Source organism: Muntiacus reevesi, chromosome 4 (genome assembly GCF_963930625.1).
Source record: "Muntiacus reevesi chromosome 4, mMunRee1.1, whole genome shotgun sequence".
Classification (NCBI taxonomy): Eukaryota; Metazoa; Chordata; class Mammalia; order Artiodactyla; family Cervidae; genus Muntiacus; species Muntiacus reevesi.
Window position 1 is genome coordinate 169,969,483 of NC_089252.1, and position 27,137 is coordinate 169,996,619.

Consider the following 27,137-nt stretch of genomic DNA (forward strand, 5'->3'; position numbering starts at 1 on the left):
ATTTATCTGGAAACACAAAAGATCTAGAGTAAAGGAAACAAATTTGAAAATAAAGACCCACATTAGAGGACTTTTACTACCTGATTACAAGACTTATTATAAAGGTTTGTAATTAAGATAGTATGGTATTGGTGTGAAAGTAAACATGTAGATTAATGGAATATAGAAGTCCAGAAGTAGATCCACAGGTTTATGGTCAATTGAATTTTGATAGTTTCCAAAGCATTTCAGTGGGGAAAGGGTATCTTTTTAGTAAGTAGCCCTTTAATAATTGGATAACCATTAAAATCTTTTTTCCTTCTGTTCTTCTAGGTTCTCAGCTGGTTCTCTTTAACAAAAGACATATTAACAAGAGAAAAACATTTATTAACATGTATCTCATGTGTACATGGGAAAAGCTCTTAGATAAGTAGCTCAAAGGTTCAGTTAGAACTTAGGTTTATATAGCTTAACAAAGGAACAATACATTTTTTGAGATATGACAGGACAAAGTAGAAGGACCTTGAGTCTCTAAGGGTGGCGAATTGTGGAAAAGCAGATAAATGCTAGTGAAGGTTGTTACATAGAGTCCTCTGGTGCCATCTCCAGGCTGATAAGGGTTGTCTTCCGTAGAGAGGGGAGGAGGATACCTTTGTAAATTTAATTCCTGCTTTTAGGCAAATACAGAGAGCTTTTCTTGCATCTGTTTTTCAATTGCTTTCTCTTAAGTAATCCTTAGAAGTGACATTTTTGCTTCTGCTACCCTTCATCACATTAAAAAAAATTACAAAAAAAAAAAATCTCATAACCTTATTTGACATCATCAAAAAATTAACTCAAAATGGATCATAGACTTATATGTAAGGGCTGAAACTGAAATTCTAGAAGAAAACTTCTGAGAATATCATCATCATCATAGATTAGGCAAAAATTTCGTAAGATGAACACAAAAAACACAAAGTATTAAAAAGTTTGATGTTTTATTTCATCAAAATAAAAAATCTTTTTTAAAAACAGTGGTAAAGAAAATGAAAAGACAGGTAACAGATTGGAAGAAATATGTCTAAGAATGTACTTGCCGGACTTCCCTGGGAACCCCGTGGTTAAGAATCAGCCTGCTAGCGCAGGGGACACAGGTTCGATCCCTGGTCTGGGAAGATTCCGCATGCCATGGGGTAGCTAAGCCTGCGCCTTGCAACTACTGAGCCTGTGTGCCTAAAGCCTGTGCTCCTCAAGAAGAGGAGCGACCTAATGAGAAGCCCAGACATTGTAACTAGAGAGCAGCCCCCACTGGCTGCAGCTAGAGAAAGCTGAGGAGCAGCAGCAAATACCTAGCACAGCCACACACACACACACACAAGTGCTGGTCTTCAGCCATACCACTCTGAATGCACTTGACTTCATCTACAAGAAAATACTTGTATGTAAAATATGTGTAGAACTCTCATAATTCAGCGATGCTGTGCTTAGTCATTCAGTTGTGTCTGACTTTTTGTGACCTTGTGGACTGTAGCCCGCCAGACTCCTCTGCCCATGGGGAGTCTCCAGGCAAGAACACTGGAGTGGGTTGCCGTGCCCTCCTCCAGGGGATCTTCCCAACCCAGGGATCAAATCCAGGTTTCCCACATTGCAGGTGGATTCTTTACTTTCTGAGCCACCAGAGAAGCCCCGATAGGAGAACTCAGTTAAAAAATTAGCAAGATACGTGAACCCTGCCCTCGAAAATATGTGGTTGGCAAATAAACCCATGAAAAGATGTTCAGCATTAGTCATTAGGGAAATGCAAGTTAAAATCACAAGATACCAGTACACAGCTATTATAAGCATGACTAATCTTAAAAAATATGACTGTTTTAAGTGTTGGTGAGGATGGGGAGCAACTGGAACTCTTATATGTTATTGATAAGAATGTAGGATGGTGTAACTTTGAAATAGTTTGACTTAAAAAAATGACATTTATTGTAACAACATAGCCATTCCACCTCTGGAATGAGTCCTTTTATGTCTGCCTCAGTACTTATACATGAATGTTTATACCAGCTCTGTTTGTAACAGTTAAATATTGGAAACAGATCAGTACTCAGCAGATAAGTAAATGAACAAATTATGAGGTTTATATAATGGAATACAGCTCAGCAATAAAAATTAAGTCTATTGATGTACCAGTACATGGTATTATAAAACTACTCATTAAAAATATTTTTTTGGACAGTCTGTTGTGCGTAACATGGTATTTCCTTATATTAATTTTCATTTTCCTAATTACTAGTAGAAGGTGAGCTTCTCTTATTATCAGTGTTTTAGGTTTCTACTCTTGAGTCTTTGCCAAATTTTATGTTGAGTTGTCTTTTTCTTTTTGTATACACTGAATATTTGTCATAGATGTATGTTAAAATTTTTTTCAAGTCTATAGTGTATCTTTTAACTTTATGATTTTTTAAGTGTAAAGTTTAAATTTTAAAAAATTCATTAAATATTGCAATCTCTTTTCCTACTTTGTGCTTCAGATTCTTATTTAAGAAATTCTTTTGCTGAAGTCATAAAGATTCTTGTATACATATTTCTAAAAGTTTTAAGGATTTGCTTTTCATATGTAAGTTTTTTAATTCACCTGGAATTCATATTTGTGTGTGGCAATGAAAAAGGCTCTGATTTTTTTTTTCCCTATGTGGATAATTAGTGGCCCCAAGCCATTTGTTATTGAATGTTAATGTTGCCTCCTGTAATAGAATCGAAGTTGTTGGATATGTGTAGATCTCTGTTCTTTTGCATTGCTTTTGCTTCCATTCTTTGCTCTATTTACACATATTTTAATTACTGTATATGAAGCCTATGCCTAGTCAGGCGGATCTCCTTTGATCTTATTCAAATTCCATTGACATTTTTGATGGAATTGCATTGAATTTATAGATTAACATGAAGAGAACTGGCTTCTTTGCAATATTGAGTCTTTCCAGTCAGGGGTATGGTCTCTATAGCTACATTTGTTTGGGTTTTTTATATCCTTTGATAATGTTTTATTTTTCATTAAAGATATTTTTCCTTTATTAAGTGTATCCCTAGGTAGTATTGGTTGTTATTGTGTATGTGTTCTTTTTTTCTATTGCTGTTAGAATATAGATACATTGTTAATTTTGCTACATTGAGCTTCATTTCACCTGAGTTCTTCTAAATTCTTAATGATTAGTCCTTGGATTCTGGATTCCACACAGTCACATCACTAAATTCAGGGAGATTTTGTTTTTCTGATTCTTCTGTCTCTTGCTTCTTTTTTGTGTCTTACTGCTACTGTTCAAGCCTTACCACTTATTATTGATAGAAGCAGTGATGATGAGCTTCCTTGTGTCATGCCTCACCATCATGGGTATTCTCCTTCCTGTTAAGCTCAGCAGTAGTAATCCTCTGTTGTTTAGCCGCCAAGTTGTGTCCGACTCTTTGGGACCCCATGGATTATATATAGCCCGCCAGGCTCCTCTGTTTACGGGGTTTCCCAGGCAAGAGTACTGGAGTGGGTTGCCATTTCCTGCATGTTACTAAGGTTGCATACTTTGTGCCAGGTCCTGTGCCAGTGATTTGTTATATCTTGGGAAGCAGGTATAGTTACCCTCATTTTTATAGATGAGGTTCAAAAAAGTAGCCTGCCAGTTATATGGTTACTGAGTAGAAAGCCTGCAGATCAGTCACTGTTAGTCCTTTTGCTTACACTGAGGAAAATCTCTCCGTGAGAAGTAGAAGGAAATGTGTACTAAAATGAAATATGTACCGACGTTTTCCTTACCTATGAATTCTTTGCCTGTTCTGTGCTATAGAAATAGCACGTATGTGCTCCCTCAGTACTCACCATCTATAGACCTTAGTTATTGCTTCCTTTTATGTCCTGTTGATATGAAAAACACTATTGATTTTTAGTCTTAATTATGACTTAATTCAGAATATGTCTTATTCATTACATAAGCATATTTTTATTGTCAGAATCACCACCGGTTTCCTGTTCTACATATTGTTTTGGATTCTTTAGACATTTGATGTCTAATTTGCCATCCAGATATGGGAAAAATTCTTGGAAATTTATCTTAAATCCTCACTCTCCCCAGTCATGTAAACTTTCTTTTCAGTTTTTTTTTTTTTTAATGAAAGATGTAAACATAAATGCACCAGAGAATGGTCTAATGAGCCACCATGAATTCAATATCTAGTCAACACAGGTTTTTGTTATTGTTGTTATTGAAGTTGGACTATCTTAAAACAAATCAACACATCATTTTGCCTGTAAATAATTCAGGATGTGTCTACAACTAATGATGACTTTAGTAACTACCGTACCATTTGCATATTTTATAAAATTAGCAATGATGATGATGTCATCCAATCCTTATTTCATGTTCAGTTTTCCCCAGTTATCTGTAGGTATCTTTTTTTATAATTGTGTGAATATGGATCCAAACAAGGTCCATATGCTTAAACTTCTTAGTTGAACAGATTGTGGGAACCAGTGAGTTCCTTAATTTTTATTTGAAGGTGCTGTTGTTGAATATTTTTTTGTTGTTGTTGTTGAATTTTTTTCTGATGCAGTGTAGAACTAGAGGACTTTTGCTGTAGTTATGATACTGTCCATGTTAAAACTTACTGACTTGCTTTGTTCACAGTTATGAGGATCTGATCTCATCCTCGTTCTATAGCCTAGCTAAGATTCTAAATTCAGTTAATTCTAAATTCAGTTTTGAAGGTTTGTTTTGTAAAGCTCACACTTAGGCCTTCTTGCACTGAGCAACTTTGCTCTGCTCTGCTAAGTCACTTCAGTCATGTCCGACTCTGTGCGACCCCACAGACGGCAGCCCACCAGGCTCCCCCGTCCCTGGGATTCTCCAGGCAAGAACACTGGAGTGGGCTGCCATTTCCTTCTCCAGTCCATGAAAGTGAAAAGTCAAAGTGAAGTCGCTCAGTCGTGTCCGACTCAGCAACCCCATGGACTGCAGCCCACCAGGCTCCTCTGTCCATGGGATTGTCCAGGCAGGAGGACTGGAGTGGGGTGCCAGTGCCTTCTCCAGTACTGAGCTTGGAGGGACCTAAAAATTGCCAGTTTCCTAGTTTCCTTGTCATTGTCATCTGTTACCTCATGTAGTTCAGTACAAGAATGACTTTTTTTAATATCTGATTACAGAGTCAAGCCATGCTTATTAAAGTCACTTTAGAAAATGCAAGTAAAACTATATGAAGAAAGCAAATATCACCTATAATCTCCTTAGAGAAAGACACTTGTTATATTATTTAAAATTTACTATTTTTTCATAAATTTTTATAGTTAATATCATAATATATAATAAATTACTTTTACATAAGATTTTTCTGGGCTATCATACGTATTTCCTTTGTCATTAAAAAATTTATAAACACAGCATGAGAGTAACTATAAAGTCCATTCATTTGAATTTGTCATCATTTATTATAATTCCTTTTATTGGTTAGTTATTTCTAGATTTTTCTCTATTATAAATAATACTTTTGAACATTTTTATATGCAGATATTTTATATAATGTTCACTATTGAAGAATGAGATTTCAGTGAAAAACATTCGAAATGCTTAAAATAGTGCCTAAACCATAGACAACACTCAAAAATATTTTGGGAAATGTAACTTGCTTTTATCACTTAATATGACCTGGAGGTCTTAACATACTCCGTCCAGATTTAGCTGATGATTCTTTAAAAGAAAACCTTTGTCAGAGAATTTTAGCATTCAGGTCTGTGTCCATCTGTCACGTCTTAAAAACCGCGTTTCTATCTCCCTGCTCTGGCTACCACCTCATTTCTATTTACAGCAGCATTATTTGAAAGAGTTGTCTGTTCTTGCTAATACTAATTTCTGTCCTTTTTTCTCTGCTAACCCCACTCCATTTAAGCTTTCACTACCACTACCCTCTCCTCCTCAACCTGACAATCACTTGTAAACTCTCATCTCGTTTTGACCTAAGCTTCTCCTTGAAATGCTTTTTTGTTTGGCTTCCAAAACATCACAGTTTTCTTTCTCACTGGCCACTGCTTCTCAGTCTCCTTCGCTGGTTCTCCTGACCTTTTTTTTTTAATGAAAACTTTCAAAAATACAAAGTATATAGAATATTATAACAAATCCTCGCATGTGCCCCTCAATAATCATCAACATTCTACTGTTCTTGTTCAATCTATATACCTCCAGTCATTGATTACCCCTATTTGATTATTTTTGTTATTTATAAAAGTCATGTTTATAAGATAATTTTACATCGAGTAACATTTACCGTTTTTAAGGGAACATTTCTGTAAATGTTGGCAGACATACAGCATCTCACAACTGTCACCACAGTCCAGACACAGCGTGTTCCACCTCCTCAGACAGGTCCCTTTGCCCCTAGTCGCAGGTCTCTTTTCCTCATCCCCAGACCCTGGCAGCTTCTGATCTGTTCACTGTTAGTATAATTTTTGACTTTTCTAAAACGTCATGTAAGTGGAATCACAAAATATACAACATTTTCATACTGGCTGGTCTCATTCACCTTAATATCCTGGTTCATCCAAGTTGTGTGTATCATTAGTTCATTCCTTTTTATTGCACTGTAGAATTCGGTTGTATGAATATACAAAAGTTTATCCATTGACTCATTGAAGGATATTTAGGTTGTTTCCTTTCTTTCTTTGTCATTTATGAACAGATCAGCTGTAAACATTCTTACACAGGTTTTGTATGAATGTAGATTTTCTTTCTCTAAGTTAAATACCTAGGAGTGGGATTGCTGGGTCATATGGTAAGAGTATTTTAACTCTATAAGAAACTGCCAAACTACTATCCAGAGTGGCGTTACCAATGAGAGTTCCAGTTGCCCCATATCTTTGCTAGAAGTATCAGTATTTTATATTTAAAACCTTAGCCCATTTAAAAATTGGGTTATTTTATTATCATTGAGTTTTGAGAGTTCTTTATTCTGAATACAAATCATTTGTTGGATACATAATTTGCATATATTTTCTTCCATCTGGTAGCTTATCTTTTTATTTTAGCAGTGTCTTTTGCAAAACAAAAGATTTTAATTTTGATAAAGTCCAACTTGTTGATTTTTTTCTTTTTTGTGTTGTGATTTTGGTATTTTTAGAGAACCCTTTACCTAAGCTCAGGTCACAAAGATTTACTGCTTCTATGTTTTCTAATAAACATTTAAATTTTACATTTTTCATTTAGATCAATCCAGTTTGAGTTCATTTTTGTGTAAGTATAAGGTTAAAGTCAGTATTCTTTTATTTTGCATATGAATGTACAGTGACTTCTATACCATTTGTTGAAAAGGCTGTACTTCCTCCATTAAATTGCCTTTGCATCTTTGTGAAAAAAACTATGTTTGTATGGATCTGTTTCGGTACTCTCTTGTTCTGTTCATCTGTATGTTCTTTCCTTCACCAATTCTATACCATCTTGATTACTGTAACTTTATAGTAAATCTTAAAATTGGTAAATATAGTTCCTACAACTTTGTTCGTCAAAGTTGTTTTCCCTAGTTTGCTCCTTTGCCTGTCCATATAAATACTAGAATTAGTTTGTCTGTGTCTACAAAAAATCCTGCTGGAATTTTGAGTAGACTTATATTAAATCCATGGGGCTTCCCTTGTAGCTCAGTTGATAAAGAATCTGCCTGCAGTACAGGAGACCCGGGTTCGATCCCTGGGTTGGGAAGATTCCCTGGAGAAGGGAAGGGCAACCCACTCTAGTATCCTTGCCTGGAAAATCTCATGGACAGAGGAACCTGGTGGGCTGCAGCCCATGGGGTCGCAAAGAATCGGGCACGACTGACTGACTAAGACTTATTTACTTAAACTAAACCCATAGATCAGTTTGCGTGGAATTGACGTCTTTGCCGTGTTGACACTCCTAGTCTGTGACAGACTAGAAAATGGTATGTCTCCCCACTTATTCAGGTCTCATTTTTTTCTTCAGTGTCTTGTAGTTTTCAGGATTCAGACCCTTACATGTTTTCCAAAGTACATGCCTAATTATTTAATTTTAGTGGGTAACAATCATAAATGATACTGTTGTTTAAGCTTTGGTTTTCAGTTGCTCATTGCTAGTGTATGTAAATTTTATTGACTTGGCAGTGTTGAGTTTAAGCGTCTGTGATCTAAGCATCTAAAAATGTTTACAAGTTCTAGGTTTAGAGTGGTTTTTTGTGTGTGTGTGTGAATTCCTTGATATTTTATAGGTGCACAATTACATTGTTTGTGATGGGAAACAGATTTTATTTCTTCCTTGCCAATCTGTTTGCCTTTCATTTCTTTTTCTTGGCTTTTTGTACTAGCTGGGACTTTTCAGTAGGATTTTGAATAACAGTGGTGGTGGTGGACAACCTTGCCTTTTTTCTAATCTAAGGGAGTAGGCATCAGTCTGTAGGTTTGTTACAGATGCTTTTTATATATAAAGACAAGAGGAAATTTCTTTCTATTCCTAGTTTGTTGACAGTTTTTATTATGAGTGGTCTTAGAAAAACGGAAGACTGGTTCTTCTTGCTTCTTCTGTCTGCCCTCTGATGGAGGAGGCCAAGAGACTTGTGTAAGCTTCCTGATGGGAGGGACTGGGTCTTGCTTTGGTGGGCAAGGCCTTCTTCAATAAATATGATTAAATCCAGTTATCTGCTGATGGGTGGGGTTGCACTCCCTCCCTGGGAGTTGTTTGGCCTGAGGTGACCCAGCCCTGGGGCCTACAGGCTTTGTGATGGGGTTAATGGTGACCTCCAAGAGGACTCAAGCCAGGGAGGGACCTTCTCAGACTACTGCTGCCAACACCCCTGCCCCTGTGGTGACCCCTGCGGCCCTCACTGCTGCCCGAGACCCTCCGGACACTGGCCGGTGGTTTTGCTTCAGCCTCCTGTGGGGTCACTGCTCCTCTCCTCTGGGTCTTGGTGTGTGCAAGATTTTGTTTGTGGCCCCCATGACAGGGGTCTCTGTTTACCCCAGTCCTGTGGGAGTCCTGTAATCAAATCCCGCTGGCCTTCAGGGACAAGATTCCCTGGGGATTCCTACTCTCTTTGTCAAAATACCCAGGCTGGGAAGCCAGACGTGGGGTTTGGAACCTTCTCAACAGTGGGACAACTTCTTTGTTATTATTGTTCTCCAGTTTGTGGATCACCCAGCCGGCAGTTTTGGGGTTTGATTTTATCATGATTGCGCCCCTCCTGCCATCTCGCGGCCGCTTTTTCTTTGTCTTTGGACGTGGCTATCTTTTTTTGGTGGATTCTGAAACCATTTACCACAGATTGGGACTCGAACCCAGCCAAAACCCATGGTACCTGGTTTCAGGACCTAATGAAGCTCAGGTTCTTGATGTCTCATCACAGAAAGAATTCAGTGAGAGACAAAGTGATAGGCAAGTGGTTTACTCAGGTACAGAGAGAAGCAGCCGCACAGAGTGTGGGCCGTGGCAGGGAGTGGACGCGGGGTGAGTGGCCTGGTGAGTTTTTATAGGCTGGGTGGCTTCTCCTGCTAATGAGTGGGAGGGCTGTTCCGGCTGTTTGGGTGTGGGCCGCGCGCCCTCCTTGGTGCCTTGGAACTGTCCCCTCTGGGTGGGTCGGTTCCCTTGCTGACTCAGGGTCAGGTCTGCCTTGTCTGCTCTCTTGGTCCCACTGGACTCCAACCAGGCTGTGTCGTGTCCTTGGGCCACGTCATTCTGTCAGACGCTGTGCCCTGCGCTTTCCCTCCCGTCACAGACGCTTCCGGCGTCCTCCTGTCGACAGACGGTCAGCAGCTAGTTGCGAACTTTGGTGCTCTCACGGGAAGAGATGAGCAGACATCCTTTGACTCCACCATCGTAAACTGGAAGCCTAAAGTATGGAGATGGACCTGTTATATATTTATTATTGATTTCCAACTTAATTCCATTTTGGTGAGAGAAGATGGCTTCCCTTGTGACTCAGCTGGTAAAGAATCCGCCTGCAAAGTGGGAGACCTGGGTTCCATCCCTGGGTTGGGAAGATCCCCTGGAGAAGGGAAAGGCTACCCACTCCAGTACTCTGACCTGGAGAATTCCATGGACTGTACAGTCCACGGGGTCGCAAAGAGTTGGACACGACCGAACGACTTTCAGAGAAGATACTTTGTATGATTTCAGGTTTTTTTTTTTTTTTAATTTGTTTTATGCTTTGGCATATATGGTCTATCTTGGTGATGTTTCATGAGCACTTGAAAAGAATATGCATTTTGTTTATAGTTGGAGTGTTCTGTAAATGTCAACTAGATCCTGTCGTTTGATGATTTTATTCAGTTCTTTCTGTATCCTTGCTAATTTTTTTAAGTAATTTAAAAAATTTATTTTTGGCTGTGCTGGGCCTTCATTGCTGTGAGGACTTCCTCTAGTTGTTCCAAGTGAGGACTACTCTCTAGTTGCAGTGATGGGGCTTCACGTTGCATTAGCTTCTCTTGCTGCGGGCACAGGCTCTAGGCAGCTGAACTCAGTAGCTGTGGTGCATGGGCGCCGTTGTTTCAGCCCCCAGGCTCTCGAGCACAGGCGCAGTGGCTGCGGCACGTGGACTTGGTTGCTCTGCAGCATGTGGGATTTTCCCCACCAGGGATCAAACTGGTGTCTCCTGCATTGGCAAGCGGATTCTTCACCCTTGAACCACCAAGGAAACCCTGTATCCTTGCTGATTTTGATCTGATGGTTCTGTCTATTCCTAAAAGAGGGGTGTTGAAATATTTAGTTGTAATTATGCATGCCTGTTTTTCATTTCAGGACTTCCCTGGGTCTCAGCAGTAAAGAATTTGCCTGCAGTGCAAGAGACATGGGTTCAGTCCCTGGGTTGGGAAGATCCCCTGGAAAAGGAAATGGCAACCTAGTCCAGAGGTTGCCTGGGAACTCCCATGGACAGAGGAGCCTGGCGGGCTGCAGGCCATGGGGTCACAAAAGAGTCAGACGTGACTTAGCAACTAAACAACAACAACAATATTTCATTTCAGTTGTTAGTTTTTGTTTTGTTATTATGCAGCTGTGTTGGTAGACGTTTAGAATTGTTGTCATCTTGGTGAATTGTCCCTTTTTATAATTATGTAATATTCTTTATCAATGTGATTTCTTTGCTCTGGAGTCTACTTTGTCTGATATTGATTTAGCCCTTCCAGCTTTTTTTGGCTAGTATTTGTATAGTGTATCTTTTTCAACCTTTTAAAATTTAAATTGATAGAGTTTATTTTTTGGAACAATTTTTGGTTTACAGAAAAATTGAGCAGAAAGTACACAGAGTTCCCATATGTCATTCTTCTCCAATAGATGCATGGTTTCCCTGTTAACACATTATTTACTGGGGGATTTTTCAGAAACTAGTGCCTGTGGCTAGCAATTTGTTACATAAGGGAATATTGAAAAATCTCCAGTCAGTAACATTTGGGTAATAAAAGACATATTCATACATCTCTAGTCAATAATGTGTTAATAACCATTTTGCTTTACTGTGGTACATGAGTTACAGTTGATGAGACAATAGTGATATGTTATTGTTAACTAAAGTCTGTAGTTTAGGTTTCACTCTTTGTATTGTACAGTTCTCTGGGTTTTGACAAATACATGTCATGTATCCACTATTAAAGTATCATACAGAATAGTTTATTCCATTTCCTTTTAACTCAACTATATCACTATGTTTGAAGTGGCTTTGTAATTTATTTGAACAGTCTCTCTTTAATTGGTATTTTTTAGACCATTTACATTTAATGTGATTATGGATATTTTAGATTTAGGTGTACCAACTAATTTGGTTTTTGTTGTTGCTTCTATTTTTAAACTGAGGATCCCCTCTTCCTGCCTTTTGAGTCATTTAGACATTTTGTAGTATTCCATTTTAATCATTCATGTTTGTCTTTACGGTTTTGGCTATCTTTGTATAGTTTTTATTGGTTGCCCTAGGGATCTCTCTCTGGCTCTTCTTCTCTTAGAATACACATGCAAACACAAACACACATACGTATGTGTATGTGCAGTGCAGTCTCTCAGTCGTGTCCGACTCTGGGACCCCATGGCCTATACAGTCCATGGAATTCTCCAGGCCAGAATACTGGAGTGGGTAGCCTTTCTATGCACACCTAACTTCTAACAATCTACTTAGATTTACTATTTCATCATTTCCGTTAGAATGTCAAAATCTTTCCAGGTTCCTTTCCTGTCCCCTCTAATGTTACAGCTGTCCTGTCCATTATATTTATCTACATACATTGAAAACTTAATGAGATAATCTTACAGTTCTTGTTTTCAAACATCAAAATATGTTTTGAAGAACTAGATAGGAGAAGAATATGTAACTAGACATTTAGCATTTTTGTTTTTCTTCCCCCATTGCTGGTATTCCAAGTCTTATTGTATTGATTCCCACTTTTTTGAAAGACCTTCTTTGGTCATTCTAGAGTAGGTTTGCTGACAGTTCTCTTAGTTTTTCTTCATCTGAGAATGTCTTTTGTCATTTTTATTACTTAAGGGTCTTTTCTCTGGACATAGGATTCTGTGTTTATGTTCTTTCCTCTAAGCACTTTAAGCATGTTATTCTACTTCCTTCTGGTCTTAATAGTTTCTGATGAGAAATATGTAGTCATTCAGGTCATTGTTCCCTTAGGAAGTCCTGCATCATTTCTGACTTATTGCTTTCCAAGATTTGTTCTTTGTCTGTAGTTTCTAACCTGTTAGATGGTGATAAATCCAGGAGTGGGTTTTACTGTGTTTGTCCTGTTTGGGGATTTCTGAGCTTCTTAACTCTGTACGTTTATGTCTCCTGTCACGTTTGTGAAGCTTGCAGCCATTATTTCTTAAATTGTTTCGCCTCACTTTCTCCCCTGCTTCTGGGATACTGATAGCCCACATATTAGGCTTTTTTGTATTATTTTACAGGCCTGTGATAATCTGTTCTTCCTGCCTCAGTCTTTTTTCTCTTTATTGTTCATATTTGGTATTGATTCATATTTGGTATTTCTATTGAAATTTGATTTGTCTTCAATTGGAATCTGATCTGTCTTCAGATTCACTGACTCCTCTCATTTCTGTTCTGCTATTGAACTCATCAAGTGAGTGTTTATGTTTTTGTTGCTCTATTTTTTAGTTCTAAAATTTCCATTTGGTTCCTTTTTATAGCCTCTATTTCTTTCCTGAAAGATTCTGTTAGTTTCAGGAGTGATTTCTCTAGATTTTAGCAACATTTTTTTAATAGATGATTTAATAGCTGTCATAATTTCTTCATATATGTCAACTCCATGTTGCATCTGTTCATCTCTCTTCCTATGCAGATTGAGATTATTTTGCTTCTTTGTGTTCTAAGTAATTTTGGATCATATCCTGAAATTTTCGAATATTATAAGGATCTGGATCTTGTTAAATGCTGTGGCGAATGTTGACTTTTATTTTAGCAGACACTTGACCTGGTTGGGTTCAGCTTGCAAATTCTGTCCAGTCTCCAGTGGATGGTGATTTGAAAGTTGTTTCAGTTTTCTTAGCTTTTGCAGTGCCCTTTAGATCTGCTTTACACGCGCACTGCCAGTTAACTCAGGGGCTTTGTGTCTGTGTCAGTTGTTGAGTCATGGCCGACGCTTGGTGACCCCGTGGACTGTTGCTCACCAGGCTCCTCTGTGCATGGGACTCTCCAGGCAAGAGTGCGGGAGTGGGTTGCCATTCCTTCTCCAGGGGATCCTCCCAACCCAGGGAGTGAGCCTGGGTCTCCCAGATCAAACTGTTAGGAGATACATGGTGAATTATTTTAGGTATGAAGGTCATTATGAGAACATCTCAGATAGTTCTGAAAATAATTTATACATACTGTAGCACGTATGTACTAAACCTGTATGTGAATCTGGGTGACTTGTACTATTTTTGCAAATTCTCTGTATGTTAGAAACTTCTCAAACAAAAATTTGGAGGCAGGAAAAAAAAAAAAAATATATATATATATATATAGGTCAGAAGCCTGCCATTTCTTCTCTTAAAAACTTCCAGTGGCCTCTCATCTCACTGATTGTGAAAGCCAGACTCCTTTTTGTGGTCCATTTCGCCCTTCAGGATCAGCTTTTCCAAAATCTATGGTGGCTTCTCATCTCATTCAGAGTGAAAACCAGAATCCTCCCTGTTTTTCCTTCTTCCATATGACCTTTAATTTATTTATCTTATATTTCTAGAACGCGTCGTAGTGTTTGGCCTGTAGTAAGAACACAGACACAGAACAGACATGTTTGTATGAGTGACTGACTAGTTGTGTCTCTGTGACAGATTTTATTGTTTTTCTCAGGATGTCTGAACCCCACTTATATGTTCCTTTGTGATTTTGCAGACCTTGCACCACCTATAATGTCTATTACTTGCCTACTCCCTTTTGTTAGGCTCTTAAAAATTAGGGCCTAATTTTTTTTAATTTATAATTCTTAAAAATTGCGTCCCAGAGTCAGGCGTGCTTTCAGGAGCTGTTGCTCTTCCCTCCTGGGGTCCCTTGTACCGCTTCATCCTTTTACCTCGTCTTTTTATCTCATTCTTTTCATCCTTGTCTCCACCGGGTGCTGCGCTCTCCTCCTCCTCAGCCTGTCAGTAAGACGCCTGCATGGTTTCCTCATTGCCCCCACTAGTAGCCAGGCTTTCCCCCCTCATTCTGGGGGCAGATATGGGAGAAGGAAGAGAGAGCTGCTAGTGTCCTGTGTTCAGACTGAAAAATGACTACTAAATATAGCTTGCTGAAAAGAAAATTCTTTTTATATAGATTTGCCCTTAGTTTCTAAAGTCCAGCCCAGTAGCTTTTAGGCAAAGACCATTTCTCTGACTTCAGTTATTTTGCAGGTGCGAAAAAGGCAAAATAAGTTTAAATGTGAACTTATAATTCAGTACACATCCACAACTCTTTATTCTTCTCTAATAAGACTGTTTTGGCATCTCAGCATATATGGCAGAAAAGAGCTGGTGCTGTGTCTTTAAAAACTGCCCTCGAGCGCTGTGGAGCTGGCGTGTCGCTGGAGTGCCTGAATGAGCGAGCAGGCGGGTGGAAGGGCGCTCGTGTGGCCTGTGTGTGTCCCTGCGCGCACACGTGAGTGTGGCTGTTGGCAGCGCTCCGGGTGACATCCCTCTGAACAGCTGGGCCGTGGTCTGCTTCAGAGCTGCTTGTCAGAGCAATTAGCTTGCTGGAGACGCCGCAGCAAGGATCAGTAGCGTTTCATTCAAGGGGGAAGGGGGTGGGAGGGGACTGTGGGCGGGGGAAGAGGCACAGGTTTCCCAGAAGGAATTTCTTCCGGCAAAATTCCGGCAGAACAGATTCTTACAATGAGGTCTCCATTAATAATGTGAGCTCGCTGTTGGTTTAAGTGCAGATCCATCTGGGGTGAGTTTTGGATAATTTTCTCTCTTTTATATAAAAGTCCTTGAACTCCACAGACTGGGTAGTGGAAAAGCTAGAAAGATATCTTTTGTATCTTGGCCAATTTAACTGTATAATCCATTTAGGGAAATAAGATAATTTTCAAGTGTTAAGTTTGTGAGGATTTTTGTTTTTTATCTTTAAAATATTTTAAAAATTAGGTGTGCTAGAACTTTTCCATAGTCAGATTCTACCTTTTCTATGGCTATCTCAAGTGATGCTTCATTCAGATTTAGCTTATGAGAATAGTGGTGATTTCTGTTCTTTTCGGTGATGCTGTTGACGCACATTGCAGGAAGCAGGGAATCCCCTATAAATATCTTTCACTGTGTCATTCCACAGCTATCCACACCCAGTTGGTAAATATGTCTCTCTGTCCTATGTCTTTACATAACTGTCCCCTAGTCTTTAAATGTGTTAAAAAGAAACATGTCGCCTTTGCTGTGTCTAGGAAGCTTTTCTGACCATGAACATCTAAGGAGACTGTATTCAGCCTTTTTGGTGGAACATGCCTTGTGACATTGAGACCGTCATAGGATTTCCTGTGGGTTTGCTGCCTCTTGCTTTGGATTCCCTGTTTGTTTCTCACAATTGGTTTGTTTGTTTGCTGCCCTTGGTTCCTAAAGGGTGTAGAGATGGGATTCCCTCTATCTCCAGTGACGTAGTGGTTTTGTTTGCAGTCTTTTTCTTCTGAAAGGGAGGGGACAGAGGAGGAAGAAGAAAAATCCATCTGAAGCGGTGCGTTCTCCCATCTATGCCTTGATGATAACTGGGTACCGTTGAACAGAACTGAAGCCAGAGTGGGATGCTGTAATGACAGGGATGCTATTTTGTTTCTTTCCTTTTAGAATAGGCTGAGCCCAAAGTCAGGATTGCTGAAGCAGAGTGCCTGAATTAACCCTTTATGTCCTGCTGCTAATGAATTTAACTTAATAGCCTTTTCTAAGTATGGAATGGAAAGGGGGCTCATAAAGAGATTTCTTGAACCTACCAAACTTGAGTAATTCTAGGTTGGGTTTTGGAATTTGAAATTTTTCTACCTTATTTGCGCTGGTCCTGAGCAGGCGGTTGGTACACTGTTTCTCAGACCTCAAAAATAGATAGTTATATAAAATTGCTTGCCACAGTAGTTAGAGTGAAACTCTCAGTTTGAATGTATGAAGCTAAAGCAAAGATTTAGGAAGAAATTGTTATATTCTTAGGTGTGCATCTAAAAACTTACATTTTTGGGGGTTAAGTTTTTGGACTTCCACTTTCTCTTTATGCAGCTCTATTTTAATAATCTGATCTCTGGATAGCTGCCTGCAGAGACCAATGTGAAAAATTTACAGTAGATTAGAGCCTAGGAATATTTTAGGTTTGCCTGTATTTGGATCCAATATGTGTGTGGTACAGTGTGTTGAAAAGTGCCTTTAAGAACTTGCTGGCTTATTTTCTACCCTGATCTTCTTTTCTCTTCTGTGCTTTCATTTATTCTAAGTTCTCCGTGTGAAGTGAAAAGGGTAATATCTGCTTTTAGCTTATATTATACAGTCCTATTTTTATGGTAGTTCAATTGTATTAATATTTATTACAGCCATATATATTTCAAACTAACAAAATTCTAATTTTATTTGGAGATAAGTAGGGGTAAGTAAAGAAATACTGTCCTTGGCTAAGCCAAGAGCATTCTCAAAGAATAACCTATTTAGAAGCTTGCAAGAGACCAGAGCTATAAGGGTTAATAGAAATTCCACCACATCCTTGCATCTAAATGTTGCAGCAAATATGTGGATAATTTCTTGCTAGCTTTTCAGGAAACCCCTGTGGTGGACAACCCTCATTAATCGTTGCCAGGAGACTGCTCTGACGTCACTGGGAGCAGTTCCCCGTCTGCAACGAGGACAGGAATAGCCTTTGAGGGGGAAGAAAGCTGCTGTGAAGTTAAAAGATGACGGTTTTGTTAACTTGGTTTTCCTTCCATTTGGGAGTGGGTGGGATAGGCCGAAAGGTTTTCTTACATGTTTCCGGCATTAGCATTGGAAAATTTACTGAGAGATCTTTTTGTTTCAACTAAAAGTACCTTCTTATTTAATCTTTGTTTTCTAACCATCAAGATTTTAGAAAAGGTCTAGGAAAGAAAAGCTGTGAAAAAATGTTGAAATAAGGTTTATTTCTTTTTATCCTTTTTTCACTCACTTCTCCCATCCCCCCAAGAAAAGGAAAAGATCAAAAACTGCTTTTGGAAAAGATGTTTAGCATTACCTTGTTTGTGATAATTAAAATATATGTTGGAAGAACTTTGCCGCAGAATTGAGAGGGACTGTTTCTGTGTCTAGAAGTTACCTTGTAAGTACTTCTCTCAGAAGTCCTCCTCTCCTACCCCACCTGTGGTATGTGTGGTTAGTCGCTTAGTCATGTCTGACTCTGCTAACCTTTGGACTGTATCTTTCCACGCTCTTCCGTCCATGAAATACTGGAGTGGGTTGCCATTTTCCTCCTTCAAGGGATCTTCCTGACCTAGGGATCGAACTGGTGCCTCCTCTGTCTGCTGCATTGCAGGCTTTAGTCTGCTGAGCCACTGGGGAAGTACCCCTAGCCCACCTGCACTCACTGATTTGTAGCCTGTTTAGGAACTTCTTTTTTTGGAAAAGCATAGACAGTAGCTAAATACCTGGACTCTGAATTTAGGCTGCCTGAGTTCAGATCCCAGGTATGCCAATTGCTGGTTTTGTGACCTTGGACAGATTACTTAACTGCTCCATTTCTACATACGTAAAATACATGAAATGAAGATAATAATAGTATCCATCTCCTAGGATTGTTTTGAAGATTAAGAGTTAATTCATGTAAAACCTTTAAGATAGCTTCCTTAAGGTGGTAAGTGACTCCTTTGCCATGTTAAAAAAATTCTAGGATCGTAAATGGACCAAATATCAAATCACAAATATTAAAATAGCCAGTATGTCCATGTCCGTTTACCTTCTTTTAATTTTATGTTAAAAACTTAGAGTATTACTCTCTTGTGGTTTTTGAGGGTTCCGCCTTTTGGATTGCTCTCTCAACTCCCAGTGTACACTGACGATAGCTAGCAATGTGTGTAGCGTTCACTGTGAAGAAAATAGCTTTGTATCTGAAGTTTTCTTTCTCCCCTATTAATTTTCTTAGGCCAGTGAGTTTTAAGGAGTACTGGGTACATATCTTTTCTAGTGGACTATATGGGGAAGGAGAGTTAATGTTGTTAAAAACGAAGGTATAAGTTGAAGAACGATAAAAAGTAAGAAGCACTGCCCAGGTGAGTGACCTCAGAGCTCAGCCGTTGCCAGGGGGTGTGCCCAGTGGACGTTGTGTGTTGGTGGGGGAACGCTGGGAAACACTGTAATTAGATCATCTGACTGGCCTTGCTTCTGGAGTGAACTAAGGGGGAAATTTTTTTATCTCTGAGACTCTTGGACATATTTATCCTAGGGCATTGATGAGAAATGTGAATAAAGATGTAGGTGCACAGATACCCATCACAGCCTTATTATAAAAATAAACAGCTTCCTGAATATCCAGTAAGAAGGAAAGGGTAAATAAATCATGGTACCAGTATGTAGTAGAATACTGGATAGTTGATAAAAGTAATTAATAATGGTAGAAATGGTAGCAGTTCTAGTAGTAGAAAAAAGCATGGTATTTTTAAAATGTTCTGTATAATGTAAATTACATAAAAATTGTTAGGCGTAGAAACATCCAGATGTATCTGAACATCCAAATTCCATTTGAGTATGGAGACCAAGTTTTAAAAAAGCATACCTCAAAACATTGTGTTATTAGTAGCAGTTATCTCTGAGCTGCAGAATATGGGTGACTTTTCTTTTCTGTTTCTACTTGTGTGTCTTTTCTGTAAGTGTAAAGCCTATGTGTGCGCTCAGTCGCTCAGTCGTGTCCGACTCTCATGCAACCGCATGCAACCCACCACGCTCCTCTGTCCATGGGGATTCCCCAGGCAGGAATACTGGACTGGGTTGCCATGCTGTCCTCCAGGGGTAACTTTCCAATCCAGGAATTGAACCAGGGTCTCCTGCATTGCAGGCAGATTCTTTTACCAGCTGAGCTACCAGGGAAGCCCATAAAGCCTATAGTACTTCTCCAGTCATAAAAGTTTTTCTGTTAGCATCTGAAAGTAAAATTTCAGAATTTGTTAAAGTGAAAATAAATGATGACGTGTAAATTCCTAAGCATAGTGTTTGGAATGCAGTAAATGCTTGATAAACAATAGCTCCTATGTACTGAGGAAGATCACCTCCTGGATCAGAACCCTTTCATATTGGACAGGAGCATCAGTGAGACATGAAGCGTTTTGTCTGGCCTAGGATATTAAAACAAAACAAAACAAAACAAAACAACCTTTAGGACCAGAGTGAAATGTTTCAGTGTTCTCATATGAAGGTGTAAAGGAAACTGATGTAGTGGGGGCCTGGTAATGATTTTTCTGCAGTGATTTAAAATTTTTTTAGCTTTGATATAATTTATGAGTCCCACTACAGGTTGCTTTTATCCCCTGTTTCTGGGTTGTCTCCTTAAAAAGTCTTAGGAAGCTTGAAACAGTTAAGAATTTCCGTTGCTTTTCATGTTAGTCCACTCTTATGGACCTCTTGGAACTCAGCTGATGATAAAAAAAGAAATGTAGAACTTCCGTCTGCTTTGGACTTGCTTGGGACCTGAGATGTGCATCTAAGAAGCTACTTTCAGCGCATGAAAACCATTCTGGAAATACCCGTGGCTGTTTTTACTGGGCAGCAGTGTCAGATATTCTTAAAATTTGACTATTTATTCTTCATAATATCTGTAGTTCTTAATATGTGACTTATGCAGTAAATACATGTTTAGTAAATAGTCACAGAAAAAATGACTGTAGTCTTAACATCATGGCTTGTATGCCTAGGCCATGTTCTTTCCAGAAGGCATAATAATGTGAATGTACTTAATACTACTGAAATTTACACTTAAAAATTATTGAAATGGTAATTTTTATGTTATGTGTATTTTACCACTGTTAAAACCAAAAACCCAACAGTGTGAACCAAATGAAAATGTACAGTTTCCCAGCTAAATTTCTACCCTGACACCTCAGATTCTGTGCTTGTTAGCATTCATTTACCTCCGTATACCAAGAGATATGGCCCAGAGTTGCTTATTACAGAGATTTTGTATCAGTTACTAGCAAAAAGCATGTGAGGAAAGGGGGTGCCTTGCAATACATCAGGCGTGTTTTAGAATATTAATGAGCACCACTAGGGAGAAGGATGTGCTTTTTGGTCTAGTCTCTGTATCTAGTTTATAATTGTCTTGAATCCTCTTTACTTCAAGGAGATCTGCAACTGAGGGTGAAGGAATTGGGACATATGGACTGTGAAGAGCAAATGTGTTAAAGTAGATCTTCCCTATCCACGGAGGATATGTTCCAAGATCCCCTAGTGGATTCCTGAAACCTGGATAGTACCAGGCCCTGTATATACTATGTACTTTTTCTTAGGCATCCATACCTATGAGAAAGTTTAATTTATAAATTAGACATAGTAGGAGATTAACAAGGGCAATTATATTAGGAAAAGTTTTCTTCCTCTCTTAGAATATCTTATCGTACAAATGTAATACCTTTTCCACCTTAACTACTAAGCACTTACAATACACTGGCCATAACTTTTACAATTTGAGGTGTGACAGCAAAATTAACAACAGATTTATTTTTCCTTTTTCACAATTTCACAGAAGATTCATTCTTAGTGACCTCAGCGTGTTTGTTTGTTTGTTTTTTCCTTATTAAGTTGAGAACTTTTACCTTTTCACCTAAAGGAAGCACTTTATGGCTTCTTTTTGGCATATCCAAATTGCCAGCTTTACTACTTGTGTTTTGAGACCATTATTAAGTAAAATAAGGTTTATATGAACACTAGCATTTGCGATACCGTGACAGTCGATCTGATAACTGAGAAGACTGCTAAGTAACTGATAGGGAATAACTGATGGGATATGATGGACAAAGGGGTGATGCCTGTCTTGGGCAGGACTTAGTGTGGTGGCTTGAGATTTCATCATGCTATTCAGAACAGCCCTTAGGAATTATTTCTGGAGTTTTCCATTCAGTATTTTTGGACTGCAGTTGACTGGGCAACTGAAACCATGGAAAGCAAAGCTACAGAATTGGGAGTGGGGGACGGAAACTACTGCATTTCCTCATTTGGACAACAATTTTTTCTCTATGGATAGTGGAGGGCGATGGGGGAGGGGAGTGTTGAAGAGAGTACAGATACAGAATTACAGAAACTGTATAAACTGTGATTTGAGAATATGGAAGACAAGAGTCTGAAATCTGTAGACTTTGATGCTCACTTTAACGTTTCAAAGAAAGTGGGAAACATACGGAAGTTGTGCTCCGTGGCTCCAGTCGTGTCCTCCCCTTTGTGACCCCGGGGTCTGTAGCCAGGCCCCTCTGCCCACGGGATTCTCCAGGCAAGAATACTCGTGTGGGTTTCCATGCCCTCCTCCAGGGGACCTTCCTGACCCGGGGATCAAACCCACCCAGCCACCTGGGAAGCCCTCTTACAGAGGTGGGGAGGATTTTTTTTTAATATAGCTGCTTTATCCTGCTGCATCAGCTTATGCTGTACGGCAAAGTGAATCGGTTACACCTGTACACACACCCCTCTTTTTGGGGTTTCCTTCCCGCCTCAGTCAGCGCGGAGCACCGAGTCGAGCTCCTTGCGCTCCACAGTAGGTGCTCATTAGCTGCCTGAGTTATCCATAGCTGTGTTATATGTCAGTCTCTACCGCCCAGTCACCCCGCCCACCCCTTTCCACCTTGGCATCCATACAGTTTCTTCTCTGTGTCTGGGTCTCTGTTTCAACTTTGCAGATAAGACCATCTGTATCATTTTTTAAAGACTCCATTAATGTGCGATATTTATTTTTCTCTTTCTGACTTACTTCACTCTCTGTGATAGTCACTTAAGTCTATCCATGTCAGCAGATGACACAGTTTCATTACAGTGATTAGCAGTCTTAAAATGTTTAACTTTCTCCGTACATTGTGGCACAGGACACTTCAATATTGGAATTTCAGCTAGGCACTTTACTTATACTAATCCCACAATTTTTCCTACTGATGATTTTTCACAGTGCAAATATTCCTGAATTTCTTCTTTGAAGCTAAACAGGAGATGATTTCTGGAGTTTGGGAGATCCCTTGTTATTTGCATAGATTCATTGTCATTGCTATTCACTTTTTTCTCCCTACTATTAATTTTTAGTGTATCAGCATTTCTTATTTGCCTATGAAGACTATTCTTTGACAATATTTGCGGCAGTTTCTGTGGAAAATGTTTTATTAAAAAAAAAAAAAAAGGTGGCGGCAAGGGGAATATCATCTTGTAGCTCTTAGTAATAGAGCCTGTTGCCATGGAGTCCTGGATCAGATTGGCTGACCCCGGGCCAATGAGCAGTTAGAACATAAATACATCATCATTTAACCTTGCAGAATTCATTTAGTTAGTGATACATGACATCAATACTGTACATAGAGTTGTGAACTAAATTGTTTCAAGAACGGCATAAGGTGGTTTTCTCTTCCCTTTCAAAATTTGCTGCTTAATGTAAACAGTTGTCGTAATACATTATCTTCTTGCTTTGATTTGACTGGGAGAAACTGTGGTGGGAAACACCTTTCACCTGTCTGTGAATTGAGCTGCTGCTGCAGTCAGTTGGGCTTATGCCAAGTCTAAGTCAAACTCTAGACTGGTGGAGATTTGTCTTGATAGCTGAAGCTGTCTCGCTTATTTTGGTAGCTTTAGAGCTGAGTCAGAAATTGGCAACTTTTTTTTCTTGTTTTTTTCTTTTTTCTCTCCCACTCTGATACGGTAGTCCATGTAAATGTTATATTGCACATTATTTGGTCTGGTGTTGGAGAATGATCTGGGACCAGCTTCTGAGTTCTCCATCTTCACTTCTCTAGCTTTTTCATGTTTATCAACATAAAAGAGAGCGAGATTTCACTTAATTCAGTGCTATTAGTTCCTTGTCACGGCAGATCATGGCATGGATCTTCCTCTGTACCTTATGACTGAAAATGATTCATTCATATAAAGAAAATACCCCTTCTAGATCTTGCAAATGAAAAAAGAGTATTGTGTTTTCCTTCTTGCATTTGTGTCAGGAATACGTGAGAAATTGTGATGGGCCTTGTTCTCTCCTCCAGTGTTCCCATGCGTGTTTGTTTACAGATTTGAAGGATTGAGAGAGACCTCAAAAGGTCCATGAGTCTGTTCTCCTCCTTTGAACCATTTGAGTCTAAGTGAGTTGTGAACTTCTCACACTGTTACTCTCTGTCTCAGAGGAATAAAACCAAACTTCAGATTCATCTGTTAAGCAGAGAGGAGCAAAAAATCTGTTTGGTATCTGACTAACTTTTTGTGGGGGAGGCCTTAGAAAAATAGAATGGGAAGTATTTGGAATTTTGTAATTTTAGTTACTGTGACCAGAAGAAAGCTCCCTGGGCTGGCATCTGAGTAAAGACCTGAAAAGACTGAGTATCCAAGGAGAAGAAGGAACTGTGAAAGCCATCCCTTGTTGCTGTTATTCGGTCACCCAGTCGTGTCCGACTCTTTGTGACCCCATGGACTGCAGCACGCCAGGCCTCCCTGTCCCTCACCATCTCCTGGAGTTTGCCCAAGCTCATGTTCATTGCACTGGTGATGCCTTCCAGCCATCTCACCCTCTGACGCCCTCTTCTCCTTCTGCCCTAGATCTTTCCCGGAATCAGGGGCTTTTCCAGTGAGTCGCCTGTGCACATCAGATGACCAGAATACTGGGACTTCAGCTGCAGTCCTTCCAGTGAATATTCAGGGTTGATCTCCCTTAAGAGTGCCTGGTTTGATCTCCTTGCTGCTCAAGGAACTTTCAGGAGTCTTTTCCAGCACCACAGTTCAAAAGCATCAATTCTTTGCCGTTGTGCCTTCAGTACAGTCCCGCTGTCACAACCGTACATGAGCACTGGTGAGACCATGGCCTTGACTGTACGGACCTTTATTGGCAGAGTGATGTCTCTGCTTTTCAACACACTGTCTAGGTGTGTTTGTCATCGCTTTTCTGCCAGGCAGCAGTAGTCCTCTGATTTCTGATTTCATGACTGCAGTCACTGTCTGCAGTGATTTTGGAGCCCAAGAAGAGGAAATCTGTCACTAGTTCCACGTTTTCCCCTTCTATTTGACATGCAGTAATGGGGCCAGATGCCATGATCTTAGTTTTTGTAACCTTTAGTCTTAAGCTGGCTCTTTCGCTCTCCTCCTTCACCCTCACCAGGAGGTTCTTTAGTTCCTCCTCACTTTCTGCCATTTACAGTGGTATCATCCGCATATCTGAGGCTGTGGGTGTTTCTCCCGCCTGTCTTGTTTTCGGCGTTTCTCATGTGTGCTCAGCGTACAGGTTCAGCAGTGACAGCAGACAGTCCTGTCCTGCTCCTTTCTCAGTCTGGGACCAACCACTATTCCACACAGGGTTCTGACTGCTGCTGCTTGACCTGCATATAGGTTTCTCAGGAGACAGATAAGATGGTCTGATATTCCCATCTTTCTAACAGCTTTCCACAGTTTTTCGTGATTGACACAGTCAAAGGTTTTAGTGTAGTCGATGAAACAGAGATAGGTGTTTTTCTGAAATTCTCTTGCTTTCTCTATAATCCAGTGAATGTTGGCAACTTGATCTCTAGTTCTTTTCCTTTTCTTAACCCAGTTTGGACATCTGGAAGTTCTTGGTTCACATGATGCTGAAGACCAGTATGCAAGATTCTCATGGTTCTCATGGTTATACTGAGGGCATTTGCATTCCCTCCTCCAGTGGATCACGTTTGTCAGAACTCTCTGCTATGACCTGTCCATCTTAGTTGACCCTGCACGGCGTGGCTCATAGCTTTACAGACTTACGCGCACCCCTTCGCCACAACAAGGCAGTGATCCTTGAAGGGGAAGCCATCCCTAATTCACCCTTTAATGATGCTCAGCCTTTTCCTTACAGTCAGTTCAGTTCAGTCGCTCAGTCATATCTGACTCTTTGCCACCCCATGGACTGCAGCGTGCCAGGCTTTCCTGTCCATCACCAACTCCTGGAGCTTATGCTGTCAATCATCTCATCCTCTGTTGTCCCCTTCTCCTCCTGCCCTCAATCTTTTCCAGCATCAGGGTCTTTTCCAATGAGTCAGTTCTTTGCATCAGGTGGCCAAAGTATTGGAGTTTCAACTTTAGCATCAGTGTTTCCAGTAAATATTCAGGACTGATTTCCTTTAGGATGGACTGGTTGGATCTCCTTGCAGTCCAAGGGACTCTCAAGAGTCTTCTCCAACACCATAGCTCAAAAGCATTAGTTCTTCGGGGCTCAGCTTTCTTTATAGTCCAACTCTCACATCCACGCATGACCACTGGGAAAACCATGGCTTTGACTGGATGGACCTTTGTTGGTAAAGTAATGTCTCTACTTTTTAATATGCTATCTAAGTTGGTCATAACTTTCCTTCCAAGGAGCAAGTGTCTTTTAATTTCATGGCTGCAGTCACCATGGGCAGTGATTTTGGAGCCCCCAAAAATAAAGTCAGCCACTGTTTCCACTTTTGCCCTATCTATCTGCCGTGAAGTTACGGGACCGGATGCCATGGTCTTTGTTTTTTGAATGCTGAGTTTTAAGCCAGCTTTTTCTCTCTCCTCTTTCACTTTCATCAAAAGGCTCTTTAGTTCTTCTTCACTTGCTGCCATAAGTGTGGTGTCATTTGCATATCTGAGGTTATTGATATTTCTCCCTGCAGTCTTGATTCCAGCTTGTGCTTCCTCCAGCCCGGCATCTCTCATGATGTACTGTGCATATAAGTTAAATAAGCAGGGTGACAATATTCAGCCTTGATGTACTCCTTTCCCACTTTGACACCAATCTGTTATTCCATGTCCAGTTCTAACTGTTGCTTCTTGACCTGCATACACATTTCTCAGGAGGCAGGTAAGATGACCTGGTATTATTTTTTATCATTTTTTAAGACAGTGTGTGTGCTTTTAATATAAATTACAGCAAAACTTAAATAGTATCTTAAACAAGATTTTAAAAAGTCTTTCTCTTACATTCAGGAAATTCAGAGGTACCCAGTCCAGTCCAGGGTTGATCTCATCAAGGAGTTAGGGTTCTTCTGTTGGTTTTCAGTCCTGTCATCTCACAGCCTCGGATGATGAGTGAAGTGCCAACCTTTACTTCTGCATTCAAGACAGCAAGAATCAGGGATGGGTGAAGAAGGGCCATCCGTTCCCATTAAGGGTACTTTATACAAGTTGTATTTACTATTTTTATTAGTTTCCTGGGGGTGCTGCAACAAAATACTACAAACAGGAGTGTGTGAACAACAGAGATTTGTTTTCTCACAGTCCTGGAGGCTGGCAGTCTCAAGATGAAGGTGTCAGCAGTGTGGAGTCCTCCTGAAGCCTCTCCTGGGTTTCCAGACGGTCTCTGCTCACCGTGCCCCCATGGTTCTTCTTCTGTGCCCACACAGCTCTGATATCTCTCTGTATGTTTCAGTTTCCTCTTCTTGTAAGGATACCAGCCAGATTAGGCTTTATTTTAATTTAATCACCTCTTTATAGGCCCTATCTCCAAATACAGTCACATTCTGAAGTACTGGGGGTAGGGAGGTGGTTCCGGCTTCAGCTTGTGCATTTTGAGAGGACACAATCCAGCCACAATAACACTTGTTTCTACTTATATCCCATGGACCAGAACCTAGTCACACA

The 27,137-nt window shown here is 39.9% G+C and overlaps 1 protein-coding gene across 9 annotated transcripts in view; it reads left to right on the top strand.

Moving 5' to 3' along the window:
• Positions 1 to 27,137, top strand: part of R3HDM2 (R3H domain containing 2) — a 155,533-nt gene that overhangs the window by 74,746 nt on the left and 53,650 nt on the right. The window contains exon 1 of one of the 9 annotated variants that reach the window (XM_065934808.1): positions 15,300 to 15,321. The exons of 7 other annotated variants lie outside the window; for them this stretch is intronic. Coding sequence is in view for 1 of the 2 variants with exons in the window: in XM_065934797.1 (XP_065790869.1) it covers positions 24,363 to 24,372 (10 nt within the window). In the remaining variant the exon portion in view is untranslated. Of the gene's footprint in view, positions 1 to 15,299; positions 15,322 to 24,217; positions 24,373 to 27,137 lie in introns of those variants that run through there. One more of the 9 variants, XM_065934797.1, reaches the window with a different exon arrangement.